General features: G+C 45.0%; 1 protein-coding gene across 12 annotated transcripts; it reads right to left on the reverse strand.

The window, feature by feature from the left end:
- Window positions 1-4,163: 4,163 nt before the first annotated feature.
- LOC127331299 (uncharacterized) lies at window positions 4,164-19,939 on the reverse strand. Of its 12 annotated transcripts, none has more exons than XM_071825906.1 (8): window positions 19,613-19,935; window positions 19,276-19,499; window positions 19,062-19,166; window positions 12,496-14,523; window positions 11,495-11,656; window positions 8,534-11,396; window positions 6,829-6,995; window positions 4,164-4,185 (listed from the first exon to the last, which is right to left on the reverse strand). In XM_071825906.1, the coding sequence occupies exons 4-6, from the start codon at window positions 12,703-12,705 to the stop codon at window positions 10,602-10,604; spliced, it is 1,167 nt and encodes a 388-aa protein (XP_071682007.1). In that variant the 5' UTR covers window positions 12,706-14,523; window positions 19,062-19,166; window positions 19,276-19,499; window positions 19,613-19,935; the 3' UTR covers window positions 4,164-4,185; window positions 6,829-6,995; window positions 8,534-10,601. The 12 variants fall into 12 exon arrangements, 11 of the variants coding, with proteins under 11 accessions (XP_071682007.1, XP_051213365.1, XP_051213362.1 ...); XM_051357405.2 differs by lacking the exon at window positions 4,164-4,185 and adding an exon at window positions 5,916-6,701; XM_051357402.2 differs by lacking the exon at window positions 4,164-4,185 and adding an exon at window positions 5,916-6,701 and having other exon boundaries at window positions 6,813-6,995.
- Between the last annotated feature and the right edge of the window lie 188 nt (window positions 19,940-20,127).

Genomic DNA, 20,127 nt, shown 5'->3' on the forward strand with positions numbered 1-20,127 from the left:
AAATTAGTTATTCTGCGAGTGCTGTTTCATGTTGCAGTTGCGAGTGGTTGTTCTCATTGATGCTGCTTGTTATAATTTGCAAAGCTGGAAAACAAATTCCAAATTCCGTGAGCAATGAAAAGCAGATGCTATATATTGCTAGCTAAAAGTTTGAGGAAAGACAGAAAATTACCTAGGCAGGGGAGTTGGAGAAGAGGAGATGATCGATTTGGTCCACAGACAAGAAGCGCTGATCCTTGGGTCGCAGCGCCTGTTGAAGTCCTGCCGGCCCCGTGCCCGTGCGATGCGTCCGTGCTTTTATGGGCTGCCGGTTGCGGCGACCCGCTGTTGCCAGCCGTAGCGCGACGCTGCTGTTCCTCCTACACTCCACCATTTCCCCAGATTTTCCCTTGTTTTTTCCAAAATCCCATACCTAGCGAGTCGTCTCCATGGCCATAGTTTCTGTGTTTGTGTCGGGAGAGCCTCTGAAAGGAACGACCAGGGAGGCAGGGAGAGACAAACGTACATTGAGGCTGGGCCATAGATGCATATGAGTGAATAATTTTTTTGCAAAAAAGCTGGGCGGGCCATGGCCCGGTTTGGCCCCAAAGGAGCTCCGCCAGTGACATGGAGGCCATGCATATTACACAAGAGTGTCGACTAGCTTGCTACGACGCAGAGGAAAAGAGGTAAGATACCCCCACCCCTGAGCCTCCTTTCTTCCACTTCTTATATATAGTCGGCTGAACCAACAAACCTAATTAAGCCAATACTAAATTAGAGTTACAATTCTACAATGATTCAGAAAGCTCACACTTGGCTAGTATATAGATAGTAAAAAAAACAAAACTGAACACCCTTTGCTCGTCCCACTAAGGCCCTAACCAAAATCAATTGTAAAGCCAACTTTCTCTTTTTAGAGCCACCACTGCTACAACTAATTAGCAGCATGTAAAATGGAAGAAAACACGGACCGGGAAGAGAAAATAATGCTCGTATTTGGGCATTCCTCATTCATCCCAAATATTAAGGGGTGTTTCGATGAGAGGATTTCTTCGGGGACTAGTTTGAATTTAAACAAAAGTAACTAAGCAGTTGGGCCCAAAGCAAGCGTTGAGTGTAGTACCTTTATATTGAACAATTATTATATATTCTCTCTTGGTATAGTTTGAGTAACTAACCAATGAACTTGCAATTCAGCATACAATTTCTCTAGCAAGAGGAGAATTGTCTAGGAAGTCTCACCAAAGACGAAATTTACTATCCAATTGAACACAAGTCAATAATATTGCTTAATATTGCACTATTTATAAATTGTATTGTGCTGTAATATTTCCCACCATACATAGGAGTAAAATTATTACACTTTTACAACTTAGGAAATTGATTCGCATTTGGAGATTTATATATATGCTACTAACATGGCCCTTTGCTGGAAAAACACACTTTGCTAGGTGGGCCAGCGCAGACGCACAGCACGTGCACGGAGGCCGGACGTAACCTAGAGTGACTGGGCCAGGCCCATCTTGAGACGAAGTATTGCCGCACTCCACCCGGCCGTCTGTCCACTCAATCGCGAATCCAAGGAGCAAAAACAAAATCTCGAAGTGGCGGCGGAGCCAAAAACGAACGAGCGAGAGCAAGTCGCGGAGGAGATCTGAGCTTCGATGGAGATGCCGCAAGTACCAACGTCGCGCTTGCATTGGCGGCCGAGGAGACGGTCCTGTCATCACGCCCATTGGCTGCCCCAAAACGAGGTCCCATATTACGACGACACCGAATCCAAGTCGATCTCCTCCGAATCAAACGCGGAGGAGGAGGAAGAAGAGCGAGACGAAGAGGAGGAAGAAGAAGAAGACCAAAAGAAAGAAGACGAACAGGAGGAGCTGGCTCCTGAATCCTCCATGGAAAAGGAGAAAAACGAATTCGCTCTCCACCGTAAGGGCTGGGAATTCTCATTTAAGCACGGGGATCGTACCTTCAATCTTATCAGTGAGTAACCAACCTGTGGGTTTTCGCTTGCTACTCTCCTTCTCTGGACACTTGCAATCAATTGGGTTTTTTTGCTGTATTGATTCAAAGTAATCTGTCGGGATGTTGATATGCAGCGTCATTGAGTCCAATGGTCTACACACACTGCACGCCGAGCTGCCTCCCAAGAGACACCGATCTCGTTCCAAGCCTGCAGGTGTTCTCCATCAAAATCGCCAAGATAAAGCACCTCCAGTGGCCGCTTCATGTCTACGGCACTGTCGCCGCCCGGGACTACGTGGATCAGAAGCGGAACATCATCTTCTTCCGTCCGAGGAGTCAGAGCCAAACCCTCACCAAAAATGCAAGTACATTCTTTCTATCTATTCATGTATTGTATTATTGCTAATCTTCTTGCCGCTGCATGCTCTTTGATTGAATAGTTGATAACAACATAGTACATATAATTGATGATGACGACCGATGATGATGCTTGTTGCAGGATCCTTATTTGCACCTGACCGGACCGCGCCGCGGGCTCCTGTCCATCGAGCCTGTACACATCGAAATCCAACTCATGCTAAAGGAGGGACAGTCTTGGCCTGAAGATAGGGAATTAGTCACTCGAGCCTACCGCTATAACAACCCTTCCAACTGTGATTACTTCATTTCGCACCTTACCAACTACTTGTGCAAAATAGAGATGTGCTTCGAACGACTCGTCCAGTCACGCCAGGCCACCGTTTTGGCTGTTCGTGTTATGCAAGGGTCGCCTTTTAAATATGGCGGACAAGTTCTGTATTGCGCCTCGCCCTATGAGGATGATCCATCCAAGATGATTGTGCTGTTTGATTCAAAGTATGGAAATACGAGCCTAGATAACAATGGAACAATGAGTATGGATCCAGATGGTTACCTTGATCTTTCGAGGCGTGTCGTTTCTGTACAAGGAAGGCTCAAGATCTTCATACATACTTATTCTCGCTCCGGTGCTATACTTGCTACTGGCCGTGTCTCCTTCAGAGCCAAGGATTGTCAGACAAGTCAGGCCAGATGTGTTCTTCACAACCGCCGCAAAGGTACAGACTCTGCAGTTAAGATCACGGTTGCTTGGTCCCGTTTTGCTAGAAAAATATCCAATATCGAGATAGACTGCTTCACAAACTTGTGAATGTTCTGAACCTTCGGGAGGCATCTACGCCGATCAAGGAGTATATATAACTAGCTGTTATCATTGCCATGTGAACCGCTGTTATTATTATATATGGTCGTGTTCCTTCGTATGTGAACCGCTATTATGTATGTTTAATTTGCGATATGTATACTGTTTTCTTTTGTTGTTTTTACTACTGAATACCTTTCTCTTGAAACGGTCCATGTATGCCCTTTAAAATTAGAGGTCAAAGGGTGGTGCAATATATATCACCTGCTGGTTCATTCGTGCTTTGGTTATTTTGCTCCCAGTGCTTAAGGGACATGACAAATGAGCAGCTAGAGTGACTCACACAAATATTTTTTGTCCTATGTATGAAAATTTGATTATACTTACCAGCTCAGGTTTTTTGTTGGGTACATTCCCAGCTCAGTTGCTACACAGCTTTCTGTTTTTTTTAATAAAAAAACTGCTGTAGAGCTTCCTGTAGTAGGAAGGACAGGTATTCTGCATACGGTTATTTCCAGTTGATATAGTCCATAGAAAACGTGTCAGGTATTTAGAAACAATGTTACTTGAGCATAGTTCAAAGGCAAACCAGTTACTGCTAATGTAATCCATATCCAAAGAAATGATTGTCGGTACATATCAGCATGTGTTCCATTGTTCGAAAGTTATGACCATTTAGTAAAAAAACGAAGAGATACAAATATGCCGATTAAAGGACATGTACAAGTTAGAATAATGTATGTGTGTATTAAAAATGTAATGGAGGCAGCTCTTTTCCTATATGATGACGAGGTGCCATAGATGTAAGCTTTTGCTCTCTTTAGAGACCCGTTGCAACCACATCACTTCTTCGTTTGTTTATCAATTTTTTGGCTACAAATTTACTCACAAACACAAGGGGTGACATCCCTACTTATTATCATATTAAATTACAACCATGTCAAATAGCTCGTCAAACTATAAGTGAAATGTGATGATTTGTGGGACAAGCCTTGATGCCTTGGTTCTACCCAGTTCAAATAAATACAGAACAATTAAATGATTAACTAAGTAGGCTTGGGTTCAACCAATCCCTGCAATATTTTTTAGGAAAAAACAATGAAACAAACAGAGGAAACTAAGCACTCCAAATACTTAATAAAACTATGACTTCTTCGTGGGGTAACAGAACTACAACTGTATTGCTTTAATTTGTAGGCTCCAGAACTTGCTAATATCATCGAGGTGGTCGTCAAAATCAACAACTTGCTGCCATTTCTTTGTAGTAACATGATCGATTAAGACCACATTGGTAGATGGTTCTTTGATTGAATAGTTGACAATGGCATACAGATAACCGGTGATAACCGGTGTTGACAATGGCTTGTTTGCCGGATTCATATTTGCACTTGACCGGACCACGCCGCGGGCTCCTGTCCGTCGAGCCTGTATACATTGAAGGAATGCAACTCATGGTAAAGCAGGGACAGTCTTGGCCTGAAGATAGGGTGTTAGTCACTCGAGCCTTCCGGTATAACAATTCTTCCAACAGTGATTGGTGCTATTCCTACCTTACCAACTACTTGTGCAAACTAGAGTTGTGCTTCGAGCAGCTTGAGCGGTCGCGCCAGGCCACCGTCTTGGCTGTTCGTGCTACGCAGGGGTCGCCTTTTAAGTACGGCGGGCAAGTTCTGTGTTGCGCCTCCGCCTTACGAGGACGATGATCCTAACAAGGTGGTCATGTTGTTCGACTCGAAGTTACCTCGGAAGAACAGTGAGGTCGAATTCTGATGGAATGATGAGTATGGATCCGGATGGTTACCTCGATCTGTCGAGGCGTGTCGTTCCGGTGCTGTACTTGCTACCAGCAGTGTCTCCTTCAGAGCCCAGGATTGTCAGACGAGTCAGGCTAGATGTGTTCTTCACAACAGCCGTGAGGGTTCCAAAGGGATGACTTCTAAAGGCGAAGACCAAGTGAAGATTACGGTTGCTTGGTCCCGTTTTACTAGAAAAATATCCAATATCGAGATAGACTGCTTTGTGAACTTGTAAAGACGAGTCAGGCTAGATGTGTTCTTCACAACAGCCGTGAGGGTTCCAAAGGGATGACTTCTAAAGGCGAAGACCAAGTGAAGATTACGGTTGCTTGGTCCCGTTTTACTAGAAAAATATCCAATATCGAGATAGACTGCTTTGTGAACTTGTAAATGGTCTGAACCTTTGGCAGGCATCCATAACCTATGTACTACTAGTATGTATATAACTTAGTTAGCTGCTATCTTTGCTATGTGAACCGCTGTTATCTTTATCTGGACTTGTCCCTACATTATGTTAACCTTATATAAATGTAAGTACTGGTGTAATCAGCCTGATGTGTAATGTTTTCTCCTTTGTTGTGTTTACTACTGATGAATACCTCTCTCTCCAAACGGTTCATTTACCAACTAAGTAAAATCATAGGTCAAAGGAGATTGGTAGTACAATATATCTACTGCTCGTTCATTCTTACTTTGGTTAGTAGTTAAAAAAAACACTATGAATGGAAATTCAGTTATTGTTCCCGGTCGAGTTGCTTTACAGCTTTCTGTAGCTGCATAAGAATGTTGATTTACAGCTTTCTATTTCTGCATAGGAATGATAGTTTGCAGTGCTCAAGCGGAGTAGTACTACGTAAAGGTTGCACATGGAGTAAACGACAGTACATGTGTAATTATCAATTTATGTTTCAATGCAATCCTTGATAACAGGTATTTGGTACGAAGCAGAGATCCAAGCAAAACCAGTCACAGCCAATGTAGTTCTGCCCAGATCTTACCACAGGACAAACGGAAAGGTAGGCTCCATTAATCAAGCCATTCAGTCAAATGAAGTGATACGAAGGCAGCAAATATATCTGCAAACTACAAGGCTCTTTCCCTCGAAGAAAAAAGCCATTACAGGGCACACGGCCATGACAGGACATGTAGATCAATGTAGCTGATTAAAAATGTGATGGAAGTAGCAATTTCCTGCGAGGACGCCATAGATGTTGCTCTATGTTTCAATGCAATCCTTGATAACAGGTATTTGGTACGAAGCAGAGATCCAAGCAAAACCAGTCACAGCCAATGTAGTTCTGCCCAGATCTTACCACAGGACAAACGGAAAGGTAGGCTCCATTAATCAAGCCATTCAGTCAAATGAAGTGATACGAAGGCAGCAAATATATCTGCAAACTACAAGGCTCTTTCCCTCGAAGAAAAAAGCCATTACAGGGCACACGGCCATGACAGGACATGTAGATCAATGTAGCTGATTAAAAATGTGATGGAAGTAGCAATTTCCTGCGAGGACGCCATAGATGTTGCTCTCTTCAAAGACCCCTTGCAACAACAGCTTTCTTCACTTTCAGGAATTTCTTGCTACAGATTTCAGCACAAACACATGTGATTTTCTACTTATTATCATATTAAATTACAAACCATATCAAATAGCATTTCTAGCTATTAAGTGAAATTTAATGATTTGACGGTACAAGATTTGAGACCTTGGTTCTAGACAGTTGAAATAAATATAAAACAACTAAATCACAAAATTGTCTCAACCAAGTAGGTTTGGGTTCAACCAATCCCTGCAAAAAAACAAAAACAAAAACCAATGTAAACAAACCAGACCAAAGCACTCGAAACTATCACTTCTTTGTGGGGTAATAAGAACTGTAACTCCATGGCAAGTTGTTTACTCATAGAATCTTCAACTTGCTAATATCATCGAGGTGGTCGTCAAAATCAACGACTTGCTGCCATTTCTTCGTAGTAACATGATCAGCCAAGACCACGTTGGTAGATGGCTCTTTTAGACTGAGTTGACTACTTCCATCTGATCCAGCCTGACGCCAGCTTTTTGATGAATCCCTGGTGTATAGCTGCACGTGCAATGAAACAATGTGTCATGAATCATGCAAGCTAAAGAAACAGAATGGTGTTGGCGTTTTTACCATGGCTCTTAGCAAGGAAATTCAGTCTCCCAAGTATTCTTTGATAGTTTCATAACTATTGCTAGATATTCAGGGCCTGGTTAGTGGTTCCATAATGAAGGGTGCAATGTGTAACCAAATATCCACAAAGCCTACTAATTTAGTTGAGGATCATAACCTCCAACTGTGGGTTCTATTTGACCTTGATAAACTGATAAATGCTTATGCCACAAATGCACAATGATCAAAATACATCAAACTGGAACTGTAAATAGCACCCTATAGAGAATTAACTATTTGATCCACAGTGGATTATTCAAAATATATGAAGATTGAGAAACCCATTCAAATTATGGAGTGAGCAAGATCTCAGTAATGGTCCCTCTTATACATAAGACTAAAATAATTAGAACTTCTCAACTCAGGAAATTAGAGATATATATGCTACTAAGATGGCCCTTTGCTGAAAAAAAATGCACTTTGCTATGCTTTTCTAATGGTCTACTTATCACTAGATGGCATAAATTATTCGGTAGTTTTGCATTTACTTGCGTGTATCAAAAAATCATAAGGTAATGAAGTACAGAGCGTAACACTGTTATCTGCTGGTAGGTCTAAGTGTATAACACATATGCCCAAACACATTGCTTCTACTCTCACTTTTGCACTTAGGGAGAACAGATTGCACAATGATTCATAAACCCAAACATACTGTTCCTACTCTTGCTTTTGCACTGAAAACTTAAAAAGTAACAGGTCGCATAAAGGACTTTGATGCAGCAGAGGCTGCTTGCTTTCATAACATCAAGAGGCGCATATGATATTTTGCATGTTTGTTCAGAAATTTTTTCAGATCAAATTGTGACAAAAATTAAAACATGTGTTGCTCACAGTGCATAAATGTTCATTGAATATGTAATGTTTGTGTTAATGCTTAGGTAACTCACTGACTTGTGAGATGGTAAGTGGTTATTCCATGGAGGCAATGGATAGATTATTTTAAATTTATAATTCTACAATAATTTAGAAAACACATGCTTAGCTAGCATATAGGAAGTCCAAACATTATAAAACCCTTTGCTCATCTCAATAAGGCCCTAAGCAAAGGCAGATGTAATGGTAACTTTCTCTTTCCATAGCCACTGCCACAACTAGTTAACAGCACGTAAATGGAGGAGAAAGGGTTAGGGAGAAAAAACAATGCTCATACTTGAGCATTCCTCATTCGTCCTACATATGATTAGGCGGGTTTTTGGACGAGATGGTTTCTTTGGGAATTATTTCAATTCAAACAAAATAACAGAGCATTGGGTGTAGTACCCAAATTCAGCGCATCAAAACAAGCCCCGACCGTAGTACCTAGTGGAAAATTATATTCACTGTTGGCATAATTTGAATAGTTTATAGTTAAGTAATTAGCTTGCAAGACAGCATACAATTTCTCTAACAAGGAGTGAATTATCTAGCTTAGCTCTCACCAAACTTACTTTCCAATAAAGACAAGTCAACAATACCGCACTGCAAGATCTACTCCATCACTTGGTAGAAGTCAACATCTGCGAGGCAGGAGCAGGCTTGAATCCAACTGCAAGGCTGCCAAGACGAGGGCTCCTTCTGAGGCTGCAAACTGAAACTGGTACACCATGCCGTTTGCGACATGGACAAGTTACGACTGATGAGAACACCCTGTCTGTTACAAAAACGATTGAAAGCATAGGGCTGAGCTTCAGGGGATGGAGCAACTGAACCAGAACGCTAAGCTGGACCAGAAATAGCCAGAGGATCAAAGGCTAAATTCTTGGTGATCTTGTTGGCTTCAGGTAAGTGACTCTGCATCTTCACAGTATCAGCAAGTTTCTACAAACTGATCCACCAGAAATCTTGTGTTCTCTGTACTGATTTGCATTAGTGGACCTCCAGATATGTTAACCAGCATGTCCTAAAGCGTGGACAAACTGCTCCCAAAATTATCTGGGGTAAAAGTCTTGCACAGAGAGATGATGGTATTGGCTGGTGTAGAGCCCGCAAGGAGAGTCATGAAATGTCAAGGAGGTGTCTGCTTAGTCCAGGAAGGAGAGCCACAGCCACATAGGGCAGCCCACACTGCTTGAATTCCTCGATAATGGAAGCAACCTGATTTGTGGAATATCCAGCATGCTCCAGATCCTTAGCAGTAACAGATAGATTAATAGGCAGCTTTGGCGTCCAGGGAGGAGATCCAAGAACAAGCTTTCCCGAGCGCTTGAAAGCTTCCAAAGTGGCCAGAATTTCCAGTTCAGTATAGCCTGCAGTTTTAAGATCCTTGGCAGCTTCAGCAACGTACATTGGTTCAGCAAACTAATCAGCAAAAGCAAACATATTATCTGGATCATCTTCAGCAGGCGGAGAGGGACCATGGACAGAGACATGTCCACCTGAAACAAGAGTACTTGGACTGAGAGCATCACTGGGAGCTTTATTTGACTGGTCACCCGTCTCAGCGGCAGGGGGGGGGGTGCAGCCGAGGGAGATGGACAAGACTAGCAGTAGGATCACTTCTGTCTCCGGTGGCCGGTTCCAAGGGAATAGCACCATCTTCAGACCAAGCTTCATTCCAGGCTGCATCCAGAGGATGCTCCAAGAGGACTGGTCCTTGATATGGGTGTGTGTCGATGTTCTCTGGCGGTAAATCTTCAGCTTCTGGCATCGGAGCGGGTTGTGCATCACCAATGAGAGAATAAGCTGTGATCGTCCAAGACCTTCTAAAACCATTGCGAGAGAAAACTTCCCCTGGGAATGTGGTCAATATCTTCCACTAAACACTTGAGTATGACCTTTTCTCTGCTGTGAGCTGGTTCGTGCCAGAAGAGCAAAACACCCCGAAAGGATCTCACAATGGCATCAATTGAATCCTCCCGGATGAGCTGCTGTGGGATGCCAAGCAACATAACCCAGCACTGGAATGGCTCAGCCATAATTCTTGCATTCCAGCTTCATCTTGGTTGATAAAGTGAGCACATCCGGGACCGGGAAAGCCGGATGCAAATTCTGAACCACGCAGTATCAGGCAAGAACCAAGTACAACTGAAGGAGACCAACACCGAGAGGATGGGGTCCAGAGAGCAGTGTCCTCGAGGTAACTGCGAATAGCAACCCATGCTTCACGCGCCAGCTCAGGGGTTCAGGGAAGAAAGTGCCTCACTGCTATCAGCCAATAAAGAGAAAAAAAGAGTCTCTAACAGAGACCATCAGTTATCTTAGCAAAAGGTCAAGGAGCAGACCACTAAACTGGGTTCCTAAGTAGGGTGGACATATCCAACTCGCAAAAAACATCAGACTGAACAAAAGAGACAACTGCCAGAAGAGCATCACTTCCAAGAATCAACCAAGACTTGTTACAGGAGGCCATCGTTGTGAGGCCTGAAAGCTCTCATTTGCAGCTTGTTACCCTATATCATTCCTTCTCTGATTGCTTAGTTTATCTACCATGAGTTAACAAATCTCTAAAAGGTTTTTGCATGATGTTCGGACATTACACTGCATGACAGGAACTTCACTAATATAGCTACCTGACAATCAATCATCTTCCTCTGACACACCTGCCTTCATCCTAGCCAAGTGTATTTTCTGGACGGACTCCTCATCATATTTTATCAAGTGCAACAGCTGACCAACATCAGAACCAAGAAGACTTTGCATTGAACTTGAGTAGTTGGGGACTCTTTTATCATCAACCATTTCATACACAATAAACCTCTCAATGCCAAGGTGACCCAAATCTGTAAATTCTCCGATTTCTAGTGTCATCTTCCGCTCCCCATTCTTCACTTCAGCCTCCCATCCATTTAATCTATGCTTTTGGTACAGGTATCCCAAATACAAAGCCATGAGTACTCTTGATAAATTAATCCAGGAGTGTCGGTGCATTGACAACTCTTCAGTAACTTCAACCAAAGTGTCACTCTCATAGTAAAGCTCAGCAAACTCAAGGAAAATTCCGGACCTTTGACACTCACCAAAGAACACCATTAGTGTTTGAAACAACAAACCCCTATTATGTTCTCCATAAGTACGCAAAGCACAGTTCTCTTGAGTAAATGCCAGGAGGCACTTCACAATACTTGAGACTATCCCTTTACCAAATCTGATCTCATAAAACTGATTGTAGCCACTTACTATATTCATCTTGACCTGTTCCTCACAAAAGGAAGGTAATGTTATATTGTCTTTGAAATAGTACCAGCCTTCCCAAACCGAACTGCTTTCAGTCGAGACGCGGCGAAACGCCACCAAATAACCATCGCTCTGCCGGAAAAGCAATTGCAGCACAACTTCAGAATCAACTTCAATGTTGACGATGTGGTAAGTTTCCTGCAAATCACATTATTGATATCATTTTTAACTCTCAAAACAAACATAGCATGTCATTACAAAATGTTACAAAGAAAAGAACAAGAAATGAACATTACGTTTGAACCCGGATGCGTGACAACGACGCCATGAATAAGCGTCGACCTTACTTTCTTGAAACAATCACGTCTAGCGTCAAGGACACCCTTGAAATCAGCATAACTGCCTTGAATAACACCCTCTTCATCAGTCTTTAGTTTCCAGGTAATCTTCTCAACATCCTGCAACAGAGACAAATAAACCATAACTTAGTTATGGAAGAGCACAAATAAACTATCATACTGCATCACTATACATCACTGCTATGCTACAGTTTTCATTGGAGAAATATTGAAGTACAAACATGGAATAAAATGAAACCAGATTGAAACCAAAGCTTTAAGGTAATTATCGTGCATCAGATTTTGAATGGTAATCAAGATAAAGTGCTACTTATGATAGGATCAAAAAGGGTCTTTTACTGGCCAAAATTGAAGCAACAGGATGAAAAGGTAGTAGTTGAATGTCCTAACTACACCGCTGAACACACAAGCATCATCGCATAGTTTAAGCTCTAACAAAAACCACATCAAATGAGAACACCTCAAGCTACAGACGAATCAAACACAACATGACCTAAATCTGCTGCTCGTAACATGATATATATGAAGAAATCAGACTTTCAGGTGGCCATGTACTGATGCTCAATTAGTAATTTAACACTCCTCCCTCCAGAAGCAATAAAATATAAGAACACTCTTTTACTTGCCACCTAGTGCTAGAGCCCTTCCCCTACCTCTCTACAAAACCCTAATAATTAATAAAAATGCTAGACAAGGTTGAATTGCTCTACAGAGAAGATTGTGTCCGGATTTCAATCAAGCTAGCTAAAAAACTAAGAACTGCCGTACTGTAATAATAAGGTAAACAGTTATACACCAATAAATTCCCTTTCTAACAGATCCAGCTCGGATATTCGTCAAGATACCCTTTTTAAGTAACAAAAGACTGCGCCAGACTCCTAAACAGGATCTGGTCAAGATCTTTGAAAATTATCCAAGGGGAGGAGATAAAATAGTACCTCTATGGTGTGCTGCTTGAAAGCTCTCGACAGATTGTGGCTGTTCTCAAGAGCTTTATCCATCTTCTTAGTCTCTCGATCGACCTTCGGACGATCTCTCCCATTACTTGTACTGCCGCTACTTGACCCAGGGCTAGTACCGACAGATCTCTTCTTATCCCCCCGGCCACTGCTAGCGGTACCAGCTCCTCTCTTCTTCCCCCCAGCCATAGTCACCACCTTCCTTCCGCGGTGCGGCTGGCAAGGACGATACGGAGGAGAACGGGGAGGATGCGGAGGAAGAGAGAAGTTGTGGCCTAGGGATGCGAGAGGGAGAAATTGTGGCCTAGGGATGCGGAAGGGGGATGCAGAAGGGAGAATAGGAGGGTGCTAGTAGATGCGGAAGGGCATTTCTTCTGTGTTCCCAAACGGCCTCATGGCTCATCAGCTAGTTTTGTCCCTTCGTCGCCAGAGAAATGATAGATTGTGCCTTTAGGGCATCTCCAACCGGTCCAACCGGGCCGACTGGGCGAGTCCGTTTCGGGCCGAAAATGCGCCTGCGCCCTTCTCTAGCGGGGCGGCGAGTTCGGGCCGTGCACAGAGATGCAAACGCAGCGCAAATATGCGGTACATTTGCGTCTCTGCAGATGTTGTGCGATCGCGCTGATCGTCCGCTCGCTTATCCCACAGGTCTGCCTGGCAGCGATCCTGACTCGAGCCGGCGCGAATTAAAGCAGAGCAACTACCGGGGAGGGAAACCGTCGTAGTGGCAACCACGCCGATCGATACGTCAACCGTCGGAATGGAGCGCCGAAACGCCGCGGAAGAGCAACCGCAGACCTCTTCGTTATAAGTGCTGCCATTGATCCCCGCTGAATAAAATCCCTGTGCGTGCTCTAATTCATGTCCAACCGGCTGTCATTCTTCTTCTCCAACACCGGCTAGCCACCATGAGCAACTTGTCGTTGTCATCAGACACCGACAGCGAGGGGAAGTCGCCGGGATGGCGGCATTGGTGGGATAGGACTGCCATGCCGAGCAACCCTAGCTCCCCGCCGACGGAGGGCGAGGAGGAGGGGGACATCGTTGGCCTCGATGGCCAGGACTCGGTGGAGGACTCAGACGCAAGGTGGGCACGGCTTGAGGCGCTGGAGGCGACCGACGACGCGGCGGCGATAAGGAAGGAGGCAAGGGCCCGGGCGAGGGGGCAGGCGCATGCGGAGGCTCGTCATCCGTTCTGCGACGACAAGGAAGGCCCCAATGACCACTCGTCGGAGGGGAACTCAAACTCATCGGACGCGTCGACCGACAGTGCCTCTTTGGAGGAGATGACGAGCAGGAAGCGCGTTCGTGAGGATGATAAGGCGGGGCCTTCTAACAAGAAGTACAAGAAGTAGCTAGTTTAAAATTTGTTTGTTCTCGCGTTTGTTCTCGTAGTTCATATGTTTAATTTGTTTGAATTTGTTCGATTCAACTTCGCATGACATGATCAAACAATATATCGATTCAAACAGGGTTCATGCAAACGGACGCGCGTGGGAAATTTGGGCGTCCGAAATGCGTCGCCCGTTGGAGATGCCCTTAGTGCATTACACGTGGTGACGCATTTCAGATGATCGTGCGCGTTTATTTGTGTTGATCGAAATCGATCGCACATCTGTTTGCGCTGATGGTGTCCCCAGCGGCACAACACAATTTTTTTTTTGGTTTTCCATTCTTTCAACATAAAACATAATTTACATAGTGAATAAAGGAAAAAATAATAATAAATACTGAAAAGCGCACTACCCTAGCCTACTCCTCGTCGTCGTCGAGAACGACGAATTCCGGTATCTGCCACGGCCGATTGGAAACCGGCGGAACATACGCCGGTGCCGCCAGCGGGGGAGGTAGAGGTGGAGGAGCCCACGGGTTGAACGGTGGAGGTGGAGGCGGCGGCGGGTGCGGGACCGAGTTCTGCAGCGCGAGTTGAAGGTCGTTCTCTGTGAGGCTTGGCGGCATGATGTTGATGGCGTACCGGGGCAGCGGCGGCTGCACCGGTCCATCCACCTGCAACGGTTGGTCGGTAGTAAAAAGTCATAGCAAAACCAGTAGCGACTTGTACTAGAAAACAAGTAAGTGTAATTCCCCCTAAACAATAAAATATGTTGACATGGGGAGGAACATATTTACTAGTTATATCATCTGCAATTGCCTGAAGACACGAGGACACTAAGCTTCTCAGTCTCCCCGTCGGTCATCGGCGGCGGAAGATCAAGATCTTTGTAACTTAATGGGGGAGATAAAATATTACCTCTATGGCAATCGTTCAGTTCAACAGCTTATGGGTGTTCTCAGGAGGTTTCTCCATGTTCTTAGTCTCTGAATCGACCTTCGGGCGGTCTCTCCCATTACTTCCATGGCCGCAACTTAACCCAGGGCTACTAGTACCGACAGATCTCTTCTTACCCCCCCCCCCCCCCCCCCCGCCGACCACTACCATCAGTACCAGCTCCTCTCTTCTTCCCCCTAGTCATACTCACCACCTTCCTTCTGCGGTGCGAGAGGAGAACCTAGGGATGCGTCGATGCGGATGCAGAAAGAGATGCAAGAGGGAAAAGTTGTGGCCTAGGGATGCGCCGATGCGGATGCAGAAGGGATAAGTTGTGGTCCGGTCAAAACATAGAGAGAGGGTACTAGTAGACGCGGAAGGGGATTTCTTCTGTGTTCTGAAACACTCTAGCACAGTGGTTTGAGAGCATCTCCACTCGTCTCCCCGAGAAGCCCTCGCGAGTCGTTTTTTACATCCGGACGGCGAAATCCGGTCCAGTCGTGCCCCCGGTTTCTCGATTTCGTCCGGATTTGGGCCGAAATTCATCCGGCGATCCCACGCCATCCCCGGCCCCCCGGGGAGCGCTCGGGGACTCCGGATGGAGCAAAACCAACTGCCCACGCCCACGTGTCTCCTCTTTCGTCCGGACTTCCCGGGTCATCCTCTTTTTCCCCGAGAAACGCCGCTTGGGGAGCACACGACTGGAAATATACTGCCCCCCATGCCAAAAATTGATCCAATCCGGACGAAAATTTCGCCGGATTTGGGCGTGGGGAGCGCCAACGAGTGGGGATGCTCTGAGGCAATGGTTGTAAGAAATGTGTCTTTTATGATCACGACGAGTCCATCAATCATTTATTTTTTTAGTGTCCATTTGCTCATATTGTTTGGAGGGTAGTTCATATTACCTTTAATATTGCCCACCAACAAATTGTACGAATATGTTCGGTAATTTGTTGAATGAGGTTGATAAAGAGACCAAAGCACGAATTCGAGTAGGAACTTGTGCTATTGTGTGGTCTTTATGGAGTTGTAGGAATGATATTATCTTTAATATAAAATGAAATGCTCACTTTTTACAGGTTATCCGTATGGTTACCCATTGGATTCACGAGTGGTCTTTCCTGTCACCACGCATATGGATTATGTGTGCACCCGTCTGGAGACGGTTGCACGGGCTTTCTAAGCGATTACAAGATGCATAGGCGTTTTGTTCTACTTTTTCTTTTTCGCTGGTTGATTTCCATGAACACTTTGTGTGATCCTTGAGGTGTAAACTTTAAAACATAAACTGTGCAATAAAGGGTTGTGTGCATCAATTGATGTAGAGGCCGGGGTCTTCCCAATTTCAAATTTTTTTTGCCACCATCGGTTGCTTCATTGGGATGAATTTATATTGAGACTTTAGGGGGAATTGGCTAGGAAACACTTGAAGGTATGATGACCAAGATTTTGCAACGCCTTCCTTCATGGACACCTCTCCGAGCTGGTGCATTGTCAGCCCACCGGCTTCATCGATGCGGATCACCCCGAGCATGTGTGCATGCTCTCGCGCTCCTTGTATGGCCTGAAGCAAGCGTCGCGCGCCTGGTACCAGCGCATCGCAGCCTTCCCTCCACGAGCTCGGCTTCCGGTCTACGCGCTTCGACATCTCGCTGTTTGTCTTTCGACACGGCACCGAGACCGCCTACATGCTGCTCTATGTTGACGACATCATCCTGACGACCAGCAGTACCGATCTCCTTCGACGGCTTACTATCGCCTTCGCGCAGTTCTCCATCAAGGACTTGGGGCCTCTCCATTACTTCCTCGATCTTAAGTCCTTGACGCAATCCTGCGCCCACTCCCATCGACACGAGGGCCAAGCTGTCTGCCACCGATGGCTCTCCGGCTCCTGATGCTTCTCTCTACCGCTCCATCATCGGTGCCCTGCAGTAATTGACGCTTACCCGACCGGAGCTGCAGTATATATATCGTGCAGCAGGTGTGTCTTCACATGCATGCACCCCGGGACGCCCACTGGAGTGCGGTTAAGCAGGTTCTTCGATCACCGCCTCGCCATCCTCGGATATCGTGGCATACTCCGACGCGTACTGGGCGGGTTGCCCTGACACTCGGCGTTCTACCTCGGGATATTGCGTCTACCTTGGCTCGTCGCTTATTTCTTGGTCGTCTAAGAGACAACCCACTGTCTCGCGCTCTAGCGCTGAGGCTGAGTATCGCGCCGTGGCCAACGCCGTCGTCGAGTACACCTGGCTTCGTCAGCTTCTCTCCGAGCTCTCTTGTCCAGTTGACAAGGCTATTGTTGTCTTCTGTGACAACGTTTCGGTTGTCTACCTCTCCACCAACACCGTTCATCATCGACGCACTAAGCACATCGAGCTGGATATCCACTTCATTCGAGAGCAGGTTGCTCTCGGTCACGTTTGAGTTCTTCACGTGTCGACCTCTCAGCAGTTTGCGGATATCATGGCGAAGGGCTTGTCGACGTTGACCTTCGACGAGTTCCGATCCAGTGTCAGTACCGACCCTTCGACTGGGAGGGTGTTGAGATGTAATTGTATTATACAGTAGTAGGTCTCCGTGTAATCATAGGATTGTACCATGTAATTGTCTATATATATAGGTGACAGCCGGTCCTATTGTAGTTGTGCAATCTCTCATAATCTCTCTACAAGTTTTACTCTCCGGTTTTAAATAAGTGTGATAGATTTGTCTACATTAGCATGTAATACTAAAACATGTCATGTAATACTAAAACATGTCTAGATACATGTGAATTCAGATAAATTTAGTATATACTTATTTTAAAGCGGAATTGTGTGCTACGGGTAAATTTTCTAGTATTTATATAAGTGCAGTAGTTTTGTCTTCAGAAGTCTACTTCAAAACATGCAAATTCTATTCTGTATTAAGTTCTAAAAGTACTATTAATTAGAGGAGCACGAAAATCTTTTTTTGACATACATCCTCATCCGTTTCCTTTTTTTCCGTGGATGGGGGCGGGTTTCATACTAGCAAGCCATTATTAAATAAGTCCCGTGGATGGGGGCAGGTTTCATACTAGCAAGCCATTATTAAATAAGTCCGTAAGAGAATTCTGTAAAATATTTTCGTAGATGTAGCATTTAATAATGGCTACATCTACGGAAATATTTTACGGAATTCTCTTACGGCCTCACACATGACGGGCATAGTTTTAAAAACCGAACCGGACCACCGGTTGAACCGGAAAAAACCGGAACCAGCCCCTCCACTGGTCTGTTAGGCGCACTGGACCGTTCGCGCCAGCGACCCTGTGAAAACCGGTGGAACCGCGGCTCGACCAGCGGTTTCTCGTGAAACCGGCCGATAACAAATCGCCGGTCCAACCGGCTGGATGGAATGCCGCGCGTGAGAAAAACTAATTGATGGAACCTGGAATCGAACTTGCGTCCGCCTACTATATTCCAGTAACGTATCCATCTACCAGCTGAGCTACGTGTCAGTTGTGTGCATAGCAGACATAAGTTCATTTTGTACATGAGCTACACGGTAGCACCAAAAAATGAACCAATTAGACACGTGATGAGCTTCATGCTTCCAGCTTTGCCATAGCATGGAATATATGCGTGTTAGCTGTTTGCTGGCTTCCCTTCAAAACAGGAAAAAAAACTGTTTGGTAGCTACTTAGCAGGTTTGCTATATTTAAAATTGCATACATGTGTGTATAGGTACTTGGTTGTCTTGGATACGGTAAAGTTAAAAAAATTGGTGCTCCGCTACTCATTAATTTGTTTTGTATGATGTGAATTATTATGTCAAATTTAAAGTCCAAAATATTTTTACATACATATTTATTTATTTATTTCAGCATTTATATGTAAAAAATATACTAATCTATATCTAAAAAACCAGACCATGAACCGGTAAACCAGTGGTCAGACCGGTAAAAACCTGAACCGATAGCCTCACCGGTTCGATTACCGGTCCGGGTTTTAAAACTAGGATGACGGGTGCTCTCCTTGACTGGCCCGTTTTTTCAGCAGCGGGTCAAAATATCAACCAACCAACACAGGCCAAGTTGTCTTTCCGTAACCCAAACTAGTCCGTAAGTCTAGGATTACCGCCATAGAAATGGGGAAACAAACCGAATATAGGGAAAACAATGTCAGATCCCTTCTTTGGTCCCACCGGCAAGGCCTAGATCCAGCAAATGACGCCTAGTCCTTTCTAGGAGTACTTTCATTGAAAAGAATCACAACACAAAGAAGAAATACAAGTACAAATAGGTTACCTTAATTCTTCTAGTAATATGGATGAACCAAAGCAGATCCGGCGTCGCCTCTGTGCTGTATTCTCATGAGGCATGAGCCTAACTAGATCGAGTGTGGTGTGGTACCTGCGTGGGGAAAAAAGGAAGAGGTGAGAAGATCCGAGCAAGGAAGTACAACAGATGTCTGAAATCAATACAGATAAGTGTATCCGGTCTTACGGTGAGAAGATTGCACCTGAGTTTATCGGCATGCTCCTCTCCTCGGTCGCTGCCCACTTGTTCAGATTCAGAGCGCCCAGCCCATCAGCATAAAACTGAATCTCAATCCAATTACCATATGTGATCCGATTTCTCAGAACACCGGAGCCGGAGGGGTGGGGATCTGATATCCTGTCAGCCAGCAACGACAGGGCGAACAGGGTTGCAACCACGGGCAAGAAAACTCCGGGCTCCGGTGACCTGACCAAAGGGAGCGACGTCCATAAATTCAAACAAATCTGAAGTCCGGACATGAACCATTCAACACCCGATCAAATCTTTGAAGGCTACAACTAATTTGAAATTGTTCTTACCAATACGTACATGTAGTAATTCGCCTCCTTGCTGCCAGGTTCTTCCTAGTGCCGGCCGTATGTCTATACCGGCCCTCATCCGCAAACATATGTCGTCGCTGGAATGAAGTGCGGCACCTGAGATCCATGGAGCTGTTGATTATGCAGACGTAACTCCGAGTTATCTTTGCACGCTCTTTTCGGTCTTCTTCTTGTAGCTGAGCGAGAGGAGGGTGGAAGGATGAAGGAAACACGGACACACGGTTAGAGGAGTAGACATTATTCTAGGCCGCTAGGAGTGACGGGACGAATCAATTGGGTGGTTGGCGCAACAATCGGACAAGATTGCTACAGCTAGCATGTTTATTTATTTTGGAGAGATAAAGTTCCTTTGTAGAAAAAACAAGATAAAGCGGCTTAACAGCGAAAGCACCTTGATATGAGAAAAGAAACGCGGCCCCCATGCTCTCACGGCTCACGGGGTCTAGCGTGGGGCGGGATGCCAACGTTTGGCTCTTGCGAGCGGGAGAAGTTAT

The sequence above is a fragment of the Lolium perenne genome, chromosome 2 (genome assembly GCF_019359855.2).
Source record: "Lolium perenne isolate Kyuss_39 chromosome 2, Kyuss_2.0, whole genome shotgun sequence".
In the NCBI taxonomy this organism is placed as follows: Eukaryota; Viridiplantae; Streptophyta; class Magnoliopsida; order Poales; family Poaceae; genus Lolium; species Lolium perenne.